This window comes from Trichosurus vulpecula, chromosome 6, assembly GCF_011100635.1.
Source record: "Trichosurus vulpecula isolate mTriVul1 chromosome 6, mTriVul1.pri, whole genome shotgun sequence".
NCBI classification, from domain to species: domain Eukaryota; kingdom Metazoa; phylum Chordata; class Mammalia; order Diprotodontia; family Phalangeridae; genus Trichosurus; species Trichosurus vulpecula.
The window spans coordinates 133,135,624-133,149,286 of NC_050578.1; the positions used below are offsets into that span (position 1 = coordinate 133,135,624).

General features: G+C 41.4%; 1 protein-coding gene across 1 annotated transcript in view; it reads right to left on the minus strand.

The window, feature by feature from the left end:
* Nucleotides 1-9,755: 9,755 nt before the first annotated feature.
* INTU (inturned planar cell polarity protein) overlaps nucleotides 9,756-13,663 on the minus strand; it is an 88,343-nt gene continuing 84,435 nt past the window's right edge. Inside the window, exon 16 of the mRNA XM_036764688.1 lies at nucleotides 9,756-12,930. Coding sequence (XP_036620583.1) covers nucleotides 12,819-12,930 — 112 coding nt within the window. The 3' untranslated portion in view covers nucleotides 9,756-12,818. The remainder of the gene's footprint in view (nucleotides 12,931-13,663) is intronic.

Consider the following 13,663-nt stretch of genomic DNA (forward strand, 5'->3'; position numbering starts at 1 on the left):
ACTTTGTCAGCTGCCTGATGTGCTGTACTTGCTGTCTACTTAGGAGGTTCCTCTTCATGTATCATGATCATGGAGGTGAGATAATAAAGGCTTGCCAAGCCTGCTGAAATAACATATGTAAGTTTCAAGAGATAATTAACTGCTGCACCTTGATCTGTTGTATAAATTTGACTTCTCCACCCCAAACTCCTGGTCATTCTGATTTGGGTGGAACCCCCACATGGCCACTGCTGGCTAATAAATTTTCCATTTAAAACTTATGCTCTGTGGTGTGTCTCACTCGCTCTTGGTATAACAAAACCACCAACAAAATGATTGAACTCCGTGGGTAGCAAGGGCGCCTTTCTGTAGTCTCAGGCACTCATTGCGTGCACCCGAGAGATCCCAGGTGTGAACCCCAAATGTGTGAGGGGTCAAAGCGGGGAGAGCCAGGCCCAACAGCGCAGAGGAAGCTGCCTTCAAGAGCGCAGTCGTGCCTCTGCGCCCCGGGAGCACCAGGTGTGCAGAGCGGGATGCAGGGATCGCGCGGAGCATCCTTCCTGTGCAGTGGTCCAGCATCCTTCTCCCAGCTGCAGAGCGAGCGGATTCCAGCCGGGAGCCTGAACTCCCAGGGAATCAGGGCTGCTCTGCCTCCTAGGCAGCCCATCCCAACCACCCCCAGGACTGCCAGGGCATGGGAGGACAGGGGGGGGAAGCTTTCCCTCCCTTCTCACCCTCAGCAGCAGCAATACACTGAAGGTGCCAGGCGAGAAATAGCTCCTTTCAGAGGTCCTGTATCATTATTGCTGCTCAACTAAACCTACCCCGAAGCAGAGATTATAGAGGAAAAAACCTGGGTTTTATGCTTAAGCACAGATTCAGGGGCTGGAAAAATAACCCTGAACAAAGATTAGGATTCGAGGGAGGCTTTTTATAGACAAAATTAGGTCGGAGAGGCAGAAATAATTCTTTCATATATTGCAATCTCCTACAGCCTCTTACAGGCCCTGCTTAATAAAAACCTTTAATTTCACAGGCATCTTATTCCTCTGATTTTCTTCCCTTTTAGGGAAAAGAGTAATTTTAATCTTGAGAACTGGCCTTTGTGTTTTCTGGTGATCTTCCCCTTTGGGGGAAAGAGATCTAAATTCCGTTGGCCTTGGTTTACATTTGTTAGTAGTTTGCCACTCTTTTGAGAAATGTTTGTTCATATGTTGGCTACTTATCTGTTGGGAAATGGCTTTTGATCTTATATGAAATGACTATTTCTAACCCCTTCAGTATGAAACTTTGTGAGTTTAAGAGGTTAGTTGCTATGCAGGAAGTCATTTCTGCAGTGACTTCTCAGAGAAAATGAGTGTTGCCGAGGAGGATATTGCAGCTGAAGCCCATGCCAGGCGATCTTGACTTGGTGAGCTGCTCAGACAGTATGGATCCAAGGTGAGTGTGCCATATCTATTCAGCAGTCCTATAAAACTGTCTCTACCTCCTGAGAGAATACTGTATTGTGTGGGAAGTATATGCTAATATGTCCTTTGGATTTAAGAATTTTTTTGTGTGTGGTAGAAGAAATAAATAGTTGTCCTCTACCTCATCAGTTCTTAAAGTGTGGTCTAAGTGTCAACACACTTTCAGGGTGTCTTCAAGGTAAAATCTATTTACATAAAAATACTAGGATCTTATTTGTCTATTAACATATTCTTCCCCTTTCTAACTATGTATCTGTGTGAGACTGTTTTTTTTAAATACTTTATCCAAAACAACATACTGCAGCAAATTAGACGCAGAAGCAGATATAAGATCTAACAGGCTTCTACTGTGCCAGACATTAAATAGAGATTTGCAAAAACACATAAAACAATGCCACTCTTCCTACTTTTCTTTTGTTTGCTTCAGAAAATAAATGTATCTGATAGCAAAAACAAATGACCTGGACAACAAATTGAGGTGAAAAAAAATTTAAGAATCACTCAACTATCTGAACATTGTGACCAAAAAAAGGACCTAGACATCCTATTTTGAGAAATTTAAAAAAAAACTGCCTAGAACTCTTAAAACAAGCAGGCAAAGTGAAAATAGAAAGAATTAATCAGTCACTTCCTGAAAGAAGCCACAAAATGAAAACTTGAGGAACATAATAGCCCAAATCCAGAGCTCCCAGGTCAAGGAAAAAATACTGTAAAGTAGCCAGAAAGAAAGAATTAAAGTTCTGAGCAGCCACAGTCAAGATCACACATGATTTAACAGCCAACACTAGAAAGAAGCAGAGAGCTTGGAATTTGATGTTCCAAAAGGCAAAGGCTATTACAGCCAAGAATAACTTGCCCAGCAAAACTGAGTATAATCCTACAAGGGAAAAAATGGATCTTTAATGAAATAGGGGGATTCTGAACATTCCTGATAAAAAGAACAAAAATGTCTAGAAATTTTGAAGTTCAAACACAGTAGTGAAGAGAAACATAAAAAGGTACATATGAATGAACAATGACAAAGAGAATAAACAAGGATAAACTGCTTACATTCTGGTATGGGGAGAAGATGCAAATACATACCCTTTGAATCCTGCCATTATGAGGGTCCACTGAGGGAGTCCAATTAGATAAGGCGTGGAAGTGGTTCTGTTATGTCTTGATAATCTTAAGAGAAGAACGGAAATAAAAGGGAAGAGAACACCCTGGAGAAGGAAAAGGAAGGTTGGGGAAAACCATCTCACATAATCAGGGTGTGAAAGTAGACGTCTATACAAATGAGGAGAAGGGGGTGAAGGGAGTAACCAAAACTTCGACCTCATCTGAACTGACCAAATGAAGAAAGAATAGACACACACATTTGGGGACAGATAGACATTTCACTCAACAAGGGAAAAAAAGGAAAGGAGAATGGGGGAGAGGATACTAGAGGGAGGGGAGATTTTTTTTTCTCTCAAAATGCTAAGATATTTATTTTTAGGCAGCATATTATATTGTTTTTTTTTTTTAAATTTATTTATTTATTTAACATATTTAGTTTTCAGCATCGATTTTCACAAGAGTTTGAATTACAGATTTTCTCCCCATTTCTACCCTCCCCCCACTCCAAGATGACGTATATTCTGGTTGCCCTGTTCCCCATTCAGCCCTCCCTTCTGTCACCCCACTCCCCTCCCATTCCCTTTTCCCTTCCTTTCTTGTAGGGCAAGATAAATTTCTACGCCCCATTGCCTGTGTATCTTATTTTCTAGTTGCATGCAAAAACTTTTTTTTTTTGTTTTTGAACATCTGTCTTTAAAACTTTGAGTTCCGAATTCTCTCCCCTCTTCCTTTCCCATCCACCCTCCCTATGAAGTCAAGCAATTCAACATAGGCCACATGTGTATCATTATGTATAACCCTTCCACAATACTCATGTTGTGAAAGACTATATTTTGCTCCTTCCCAACCCATCCCCCTTTATTGAATTTTCTCCCTTGACCCTGTCCCCTTTCCAAAGTGTTTGTTTTTGATTACCTCCACCCCCATTTGCCCTCCCCTCCATCTTCGCCCCCCTTTTTTTAATCTTCTTCCCTCTTCTTTCCTGTGGGGTAAGATACCCAATTGGGTATGTATGGTATTCCCTCCTCAAGCCAAATTTGATGAGAGCAAGATTCACTCATTCCCCCCTCACCTGCCCTCTCCCCTCCTCCCACAGAACTGCTTCCTCTTGCCACCTTTATGCGAGATAATCCACCCCATTGTCTCTCCCTATTTCCCTCTCTCAATATATTCCTCTCTCATCCCTTAATTTGATTTTATTTCTTTTAGATATCTTCCCTTCATTTTCAACTCACCCTGTGTCCACTCTCTCTCTCTCTCTTTATATATATATACACACACATATATACATACATGCACATTCACATATATATATATAAACATATATATATATATATGCATATTCCTTTCAGCTACTATGATATTGAAGTCTCACGAATCATACACATGATCTTTCTATGTAAGAATGTAAACAAAACAGTTAAACTTTAGTAAGTCCTTTATGATTTCTCTTTCTTGTTTACCTTTTCATGCTTCTCTTGATTCTTGTGTTTGAAAGTCAAATTTTCTATTCAGCTCTGGTCTTTTCACTGAGAAAGCTTGAAAGTCCTCTATTTTATTGAAAGTCCATATTTTGCCTTGGAGCATGATACTCAGTTTTGCTGGGTAGGTGATTCTAGGTTTTAATCCTAGCTCCATTGACCTCCGGAATATCGTATTCCAAGCCCTTCGATCTCTTAATGTAGAAGCTGCCAGATCTTGGGTTATTGTGATTGGGTTTCCACAATACTCAAATTGTTTCTTTCTGGCTGCTTGAAGTATTTTCTCCTTGATCTGGGGGCTCTGGAATTTGGCAACAATATTCCTAGGAGATTTCTTTTTGGGATCTACTTGAGGAGGCGATTGGTGGATTCTTTCAATTTCTATTTTGCCCTCTGGCTCTAGAATATCAGGGCAGTTCTCCTTGATAATTTCCTGAAAGATGATATCTGGGGTCTTTTTTTGATCATGGCTTTCAGGTAGTACAATAATTTTTAAATTATCTCTCCTGGATCTATTTTCCAGATTTTTCCAATGAGATATTTTACATTGTCTTCCATTTCTTCATTCCTTTGGCTCTGTTTTATACTATCTTGATTTCTCATAAAGTCACTAGCTTCCACTTGCTCAAATCTCATTTTTAAAGTAGTATTTTCTTCAGTGGTCTTTCGGATCTCCTTTTCCATTTGGCTAATTCTGCCTTTCAAGGCATTCTTCTCCTCGTTGGCTTTTTGGAGCTCTTTTGCCATTTGAGTTAGTCTGTTTTTTAAGGTGTTGTTTTCTTCAGTGTATTTTTCAGCATTTTTTTTGGTCTCCTTTAGCAAGTCATTGACTTGTTTTTCATGGTTTTTTCTCATCATTCTCATTTCTCTTCCCAATTTTTCCTCTACTTCTCTAACTTGCTTTTCCAAATCCTTTTTGAACTCTTCCATGGCCTGGGACCAGTTCATGTTTTTCTTGGAGGCTTTTGGTGTAGGCTCTTGCACTTTGTTCACTTCTTTAGGCTGTATGTTTTGGTTTTCTTTGTCACCAAAGAAAGAATGCAAAGTCTGAGACCGAATCTGGGTGCGTTTTCGCTGCCTGGCCATATTCCCAACCAGCTAACTTGACCCTTGAGTTTTTCAGCGGGGTATGACTGCTTGTAGACTAAAGAGTTCTATGTTCCACGTTTGGGGGGGATGTGCCAGCTCTGCCACACCAGCACTCCTCCTTCCCCAAGAACCCCCAACCTGGACTGGGCTTAGATCTTCAGCAGGCTGTGCACTCCTGCTGTGATCCGCCACTTAATTCCTCCCACCAGGTGGGCCTGGGGCCAGAAGCAACAGCAGCTGTAGCTGCCCCACCTCCGCTGCCCCAGGGGTGGTGGCTGAACTGTGAACTCTTCCACTCCTGCAGCTTTCCCACTAACCTTCTCCGCTGTCTTTGGTGTTTGTGGGTTGAGAAGTCTGGCAACTGCTGCCGCTCACTGATTCAGGGCGCTAGGGCCCGCTCCGCCCGGCTCCTGGTCTGGTTGGCCCGAGCAGCTCATGCTGGGCTCTGCTCTGCTCCCTGCTCCCAGCTCCGTGTGGGATAGACCTCACCCAGAGACCATCCAGGCTTTCCTGGGCTGGAGCCCTGCTTCCCTCTGCAGTTTTGTGGGTTCTGCAGTTCTAGAATTGGTTCAGAACCATTTTTTTTATAGGTTTTTGGAGGGACTCGGCGGGGAGCTCACTGCTTTCCAGCTGCCATCTTGGCTCTGCCCCCAGAAGTCCGGGAGGGGAGATTTTTGAGAATTAATTCTAAGCAAACTAAGAATTTATAAAAATATTTATAGCTCTTTTTGAGGTGGCAAAGAGTGAGAATCTTCCATAAATTGAGGAATCAATGAACAAGTTATGGTATATAAATGTGGGGGAATATTACTGTGCTAAATTCCTGTCAGCATAATGACCAACTACGATTCCATAGGACTAATGATAAAACATGCTACTTACCTCCTGTTGATAGAAAGGTAAAGAACTCCAGAGATGCAGAATGAAACAAAATTTTTTTTGGCATGACCAATGTGGAAAGTTGTTTTGATTGACTACGTGTGTTTGTGATGGGTTTAATTTTTCTTCTATTCTTGTGTGCGTGTGTGTGTGCGCGCTTGCGTGTGTGTGTGTGTGTGTGTGTGTGTGTGTGTGTAAAACTGAACTAATTTTGAGGGAAAGTATACTAGCACCTGGGGTAATCTGGGAAGGTCTTGTGAGGGAGGTGACATTTGAAGGAAGCTAGGGATTCTAAAATTCAGAGATGAGGAGGAAGTATATTCCATAGTTGGGGGATTATTTATACAAAACTACTTAGACATGAATAGTGTGCATGTGGAATTACGAATAAGACAATTTGGCTGAGACACAGATGGCAAGAGGGGTAGCTGGGTGGTACAGTGGATAGAGTGCTGGGCCTGAAGTCAGGAAGACGCATCTTCCTGAGTTCAAATCCAGCCTCAGACACTTACTAGCTGTGTGACCCATGGCAAGTCACTTTACCCTGTCTGTCTCAGTTTCCTCATAACTGAAAAATGACTAAACAACAACTGAGTACAAGAAGGAGAAAAAACATACAAAGGCATTATGCTAGTTGCTAGGGAAAAGCTTTTCGTAAATATAAAAGTGCTAAATAAAGTTACGTCATTAGTTATCATCATCATCATCCTCACCATTATTTTGACCAGGGAGCCTGGAACTGAGTTATTTTTAATAAACAAAAAACTCTTACTGTAACATTATAGACTGTAATCATTGAAAAAGTCATTGGAAAGTATCAAGTGTTTTGGGGGAAATGACAGACTTTCTCCCAAAAAAGGACAACATTTCCCTTTTTGGCACCCCACCCCAATGCTGTAAAATATCTACTTCCATTTTACTTATATTAAAAACAAATCTTAAAGGATAAAAAGAATTGAAATAGATGAGTGCAAAAAATGTGGCACCTCTAAAAACTAAAAAAGTAAAAATGAGGATGGCTGTGCCTTGTTCCCTAATTGTACTGTTTTCCCCAAATTGCCCTTTTGTGATTAAATTTTAAAAAGCTTTATTGGTACCTCCTCTGTTTGAGATGCTTCTAGAAGCTGTGGAGGATGGGAAAAAGACTAAGACAGAACACAGCCTACTTCTGGGAGCATTCGGGCTAGTTTGCGTGTGTTCTACTGTCGCTGCGGGGGGCTTAGCTAATAACTAAGAACCGAAATACACTTTAAGCAATGATGTTTTAAAAAGAAACATTCTTCTGAAATCTTTTTCACTTGTAGGTGCCATTTTAGAAAGGATAGTATAAGCCGGAACATGTCCAGGTCTTCAAAATGGGCAGTCCAAGGGCTGGTTTAAGGAATTGGGGATACTTGACTGGGGAGAAGCTTTCTGCTCACTGTCCCTATGCCTTTGCAAACCAAAATATTCTTCTCTTAAGTGTTTTATCTTCCCCTGTTAGAATGTAAGTAAACTCTCTGAGGATAGGGGCTGTCTTTGCTATTTGTAAATTTAGCACGGTGCTCAACACATAGCAGGTGCTTAATAAATGCTCATAAATTAATTAATTAATTCGACCTTCCCAACCAATTGATCAGAGAGGAGGAAAATGATAAGAAATTATTGAAGCTGGAGAATTAATGTCAGTGGGAATGTGGAGAGTGAGAAAGAAGTCAGAGTTCTGAGATTCCAAGCTGTAAACTCACTTTTTGTAGCGTTTGTAAGACAGGGATTCTTCCTTCCCACCTTTGAATCTACTGAGCTGTGAGCATGGTAGGCGCTTAATAAGAACTTCTAGCTCTCAATCTCTGATCCTGAGACATAAAATGAAGTCCGATCTGATGAGCCACAAGGTCTTATGTATTGTCGTAAATCCTTTTATCTTAGAGCAAGAAAGTGGGGGAGAACAGGGCTTTAGGGAGGAAATCTTTAGGGTAGCAAGAGTGTTGTCCAGATCCCTTTTAGGACCTGGAGTCCACTCCACCTTAGCGTAAGTATGCCCCGAAGTCCTATTTTCCTAAACTTAACAACAACAGCAACAGCTAACATTTACATAAAGCTTCAGTATTTGCAAAGCACTTTATTAATATGATCTCTTTTCATCCTCAAAAAACCCCTAGGTAGGAGCTATTAAGATCTTCATTTTACAGTTGAGGAAACTGAGGCAGAGGTTAAGTCACTTGTCCAGGGTTCCAAGGCTAGTATCTGAGGCTGGATTTGAACTCAGGTCTTCCTGACTTCAGGCCCAACCTCCAACCCCTGCACAACCTATGATGCCTGTTTTAACTCTCTTCTCTCCTAAGGTTCCCATATACTTTCTTTTGATGGCACAGTTTTTTTTTTTTTTAGTACTTGAGCATGTATGGTACCTTCTTTTTGACATCCCAGACTTCCTAAAGGTTATGGGTTTCCTGTGCTGACAGTTCAGCCTGTTGCTGAAGCCCATCTCTCTCTCTCTCTCTCTCTCTCTCTCTCTCTCTCTCTCTCTCTCACTCTCTCAAATAAAAAGGTGTAATTACTAGAGGCTCTTTTATACTAAGTTTTTTGCTTTATTTTCCTTTGCTCTCTATCAACCATGGATGGCTGGTGCCATGTTGTTTACTGCAAGTAGCCACTGGGGTAGCCGTGTTTTTCTTAGGGAAAGAGGATTAGCAATTGCTAACAACACTTTACCTGATGTGACAATTGTGAGAAAAAATGAACATGCTCTTAATAGCAATTAATTTAATAGCAATTAACTCCCAACTCTTAATAGCAATACGGTCTTCTGTCATTTCTTCCCTGCTCCCTTCAGTCCTTCCCCCTCCACTCCTTTTTTGGTCCAGTCCTGATTTCACTGGAATGGGGAGGTTTAGGTGAGAGTACAATGAGGAGCATTTTCCAACTTCCAGTCTTAGAGAATGGTCAGAGCAGCAGTGTCAAACACTGGACCTGTGGTCCATACTGCTCCCCAGTGCGATCAGAACCACATTAAAATGTAATTGGGAAATATTTGACAAGATGAGTAAAAAAAATACAATGGGACATAGATAATATTACTATGTGCTTTTCTAAGTCAATACGCCACCATAGGGATCCTTAAGTAATGCTTGGCGGCCCCCAGTTTCTATATGTATTTGACACCACTTCCCCTTAGTGCCTTATTTGTATAAATACATGTCAGGTGAATTATAAACCCAGAACAGGCATTAGAACTAGGAGACATATCTCATTTCAGCAGACAGTGCCCACTAAAAACATGGGGCGGGGAACGAAAAGATTAAAAAGCATTAAAGCCTATATAGTTTATTTAGAAATACAGAAAGTTAACTATTTATTTATTGTGCTCTAAGGTTTGCAAAATGCTTTTACAAATATCTCATTTGATCCTCATAATACCCCTGGGAGTCAGGAGCAATATTATCCTGATTTTACAGTTGGGTAAACTGAGGCAGACAGCGGTGAAGCAACTTGCGCAGGGGTTCCACAGCTACTGCATGTCTGAGGCCACATTTGAACTCACGTCTTCCTGTGTCCAGGCCCAGTGCCCTATCCATTGAGCTATCTGGCTGTCACTTTATAGCTTCAGATCAGTTAGTTTCTGTTGTTTCTAAAAATGCGATCAAACTGTTGCCTTGCAAACTGTAAAAAAAAAAAAAAGCTGTAGAGAAAGAAACTTTTTGATTAAGGAAGCATTTTGATTAAGAAGGCATAAAATGAAATTCAAGCCAGCACATTTTTTGGTGAACAAATCTTCAGCTTATCTTTATTAAAAACAACTGAGAAAATATAAAAATAGCTTTTCATACAGGTTAGAGAAATAGAGCTATGCAAAATTAAATTATTTCACACACAGAAAGCCATATTTTAGAGGTAACAATTTATAGTAATTTCTTCAAAATGCCACTTTTCTATTAAATATACATGAAAATATCAAAACTGTTAACATTTCTTATTTTTAAAAAGTTTACCTGATGGTTACATTCCACATCATTTGTAGGTACTAAAGATAAAAGAGAAACAATCCATCACTTGTTCACATCTTTTGGTGACACAAGAAATTCAAGAACCAGTTGGCCTGACTCCAGGGTCCACGAACCAAAGACCCTTACATCAGTGACAAACAAGTGATTAACCACACCTGTGCCTTCTGGAATTGCCAAAGCCATGGTACCAACTTATAAGCTTGGCCACATTCCTCTTCTTGTTCTAGAGGATGGAAAAACACTGATGCTGGGCTCATTTCCAGGCTCCTACATATTTATCAGTCTTTCCAAAGCCAAATGAAAGGCAAGGACCGGCACAGTTCAAGGCTGATCACTTTCCAGGGAGCAGCTCAGAGACATGGGGTAAAGCTGTAAAGTAATTGTGATTCTTGGATGGAAAAATCCTGATCTGTGCTCAGCAGTACGTGACACATAAAGCTGCGGGTTAAAAAAAGAACGTTCTGCAGCGCATTTATATGCAGTCACCTCCTTGGAGGTCCAAGGACTTGCTGGGACATGTAATATCTTAGTCTGAGAACGTTTTTCACATTGTCCCAAGGAACTATGTGTCTCTTTTTTCAGCTAGAGTGTACACTGCCAAATTGACCCTTTTCACCCTTGAATAAACTGCCGGGTCAGTCAGAGCTGCAGTCTGGCTGTGTCTGTCAAAGGTTCTGGTTTCAGGGGTAAATAGAGACAGCCCTCTTCAATGCAGGGATGCTCAGAGAGAACTTCTTTCACTGACCACTTGGGAATCAAAAACCGAAATGATGCTGGCTGTGTTTTTAACAACTGTCCTCACATGCTGGTCTGCAGCTGGATATAAATGGGGATACTTTTTTTCTTTCTGTTTCCAAAAGCCATTGTAAAGAACAAAATTTCATTAAATACATTTTTTTTTAAAAAGTATTCTCAAAGATACAATGAGAATGATTATAATTGTTGACCTTTCTTTAGAGAGGCAGAGGCAGGGCACACCTTTTACAAACATGATTTCACTCGATGTTCATGGATGTTCATGACTATTCAGGGAGGTAAATAGCAAAGGGGTCGTTAACCCCAGTTTTAGAGAAGAGGAAACAGCTCAAAGTGATATTGCCCACGGTTATATGGAGCAATCAAGAGGGTGTGTGTTTGTCAGTGTGTATAATTCAGACAGATCTCTTCTGTCTCCAAGCCCAGGGCTCTCCTCTACATGACGCTTTCCCTTGGCCCAATGCTGTCATTAATTCAATAAGCCCTGTGAAATCCATCTATCTATGCTCTAAGCTCTGGAGAAAGAGGGGAGGACTCTGCCTGGCTCTGACCTGTGTCTCCGTGGCACACAGCACGTTGCAGACGATGCATCCCTCTGAAGGAAGAACCCTGACCCTGACATTTACCAGCTAGTGGCCTCGGACAACTTACTTAACCCTCTACCGGGGATCAGTCTTCCTCAGTCAACCCAGTGACAAGCATGTATTAAGTTTCTACTATATGCCAGGTTCTAAGGCTACAAATACAATATGTGACATACATGAAATCATCTGAATACATGAATAAATTGGATAATCTCTGAGCTTTACTTCCAGTTATAAAATCCCATGATTGGAGGTTCCAGAAGAGGAGCAGGGTGAGCTGGGGCTGCTGGAGATACAGAATCCAGCGTGGGCGTCCTGTTAGCCCTGCTCCAGTCCCAGGCTATTTAGAAACACACCTGGAGGCCCTCCCTGAGCCCCAAGGAGGCCACACACAGGCCACATGGCCTCAGAGGGCTGCCACCTTTGCCAGGCCCCATCATTGCCCCACACTGTCTCATTTGGGGGAAATTCTCCTAGACTCAAGACTTCTTAATACTCTTTTCTACTAAAGAAAATTAAATTAAATTTAATTAAAGAAAACCCAAGTGCAAACTTGCAAGACAAATCAATCAAGGATTGAGGATTTTTACCAATGGGGTTAACTTTACCAGTGGGATTCACCAAAGGCTTCCTATAAATGGGAATCAGATTGCATGCAATAAAGAATTTGGTTTTCAAAAAGCTGATTGGCTCTTTAGGAATGTGTCAATTGTGTAAAAACAGGATTGTGTAAAAAACATCTATATTATAGCTCAGGAAAAAGAAAAACTCCTGCTCCTGATCAGCTGGTTCTTTAGGCCCAATGCCTGAAGAGGGAGTGCTACACGGATTTCATTCTGACCATTTCCTGATTGCAGGAAAAAGGAGATCTGAGCTGCTGAGGTTTCAATGCTTCCATCAGGAAGAAGACTGGATGGAAATGACCAATATTCAAGATGATGGGAAAACAGAGGCATAGAACTCTAGCTGGAAGGCACATTAGAATCCATTTAACTCAATCTCGTGATTTACTCTTATGATAACAGTGTCGTAGTGTCTCTTGTTGGGAGCCTATTACTGCTGGTGGCAAAATCAGGACCAGAACACAGGCCACCTGGCTCCTGGTCCTGCACACTTCCTATCAATATTAGACCCAAAGCAAATACACTATGATTTGGGATATTTTCCATGATATGTTCTTCCTGAAGGCAATTTGATATTAAACTCTGTGCACATTATTTCAAAATATACAACAAACCAACACATTTAGCAAGATACATACAATATAATGACAATAAATTAACAACTCCATCTTCCTATACACATAAAATATCCTTTCCAGAGTCCTGCCAGACCAAGAAGGGTATGATACATTTACTGAGAATGGTCAGTGACTTGTGGGACGATTTGATGCTGCTTCCAGGACACATTAAAGAGAGCTGTCATCTCAGAGTGGGTTTCAGTGTATCTAATGATGGGTGCTCCACGGTGTCGCTGGATGACAAGGAAGGTGAATCACGTGGCCAAGCCAAAGGACAATTTAAATGCCAGTTCGATGGCAATTTCAGTGACTGAATCATGAAAACACACGTAGAGTTCTTGAGGCTTGGGTTCTAAGAAGAGTCTCCTGTGAGGAAACAGAAGCCCATGCTAGCTTTGGCAGGATACTCTGACTTCCTTTTCACTCAACTCAGCTTGTGCTTTGAAGGATTTACCACAGCTCAAGAAGCCACTGTACAAGGAGAGGAAGGGGCAGGGGCCAGAATACTTTCTTGGGACAATTCCCAAATTTTTATATTGGCTCAATTCTCTGCATCACTCTGGAGGGCAAAAGATCCATTTTTATTGACATTCATTACTAAGCTCCTTGGTTTTCCTTAAAGCATTAAACACCTAGCATGATTTCACTTGTGATAAAAATGACAGTACTGAGCTGCCCCCTCCAAGCTTCATCATGTTAATTAGGGAGGATGCTTGACACTCCCTCACTTAGGGCTGTGTTCCTGGCCTTAACTATGTACTATCAGTCAAGTTCAATAATACGGGTCAGTTTGTTGTCAGTTTGATGGTAGGAGGAAGGTTAAAATTTGGTTTGGATTTCTTTAAAGACCACCAGGACTTTAATCACTCTACTTGTAACAAAGGGCTCAGTCACTGATTCAGAGCTCAGGGCTCTTCTGGTCCCATTTCCGGAGGAGGGCAAGGCCTTGAAAGCCCTGAGGGACTGGTCTGGGGCCACTGAGGCTGGGTTTGGATGTAGGTCTTTAAAACCATAACTCCTTCTGATGGGGTGCTCGGGTGCCTGTGCTTGGATCCCACTTCCAAGATCACATCTCTCCCCAGCCTAAGGACACTATGCC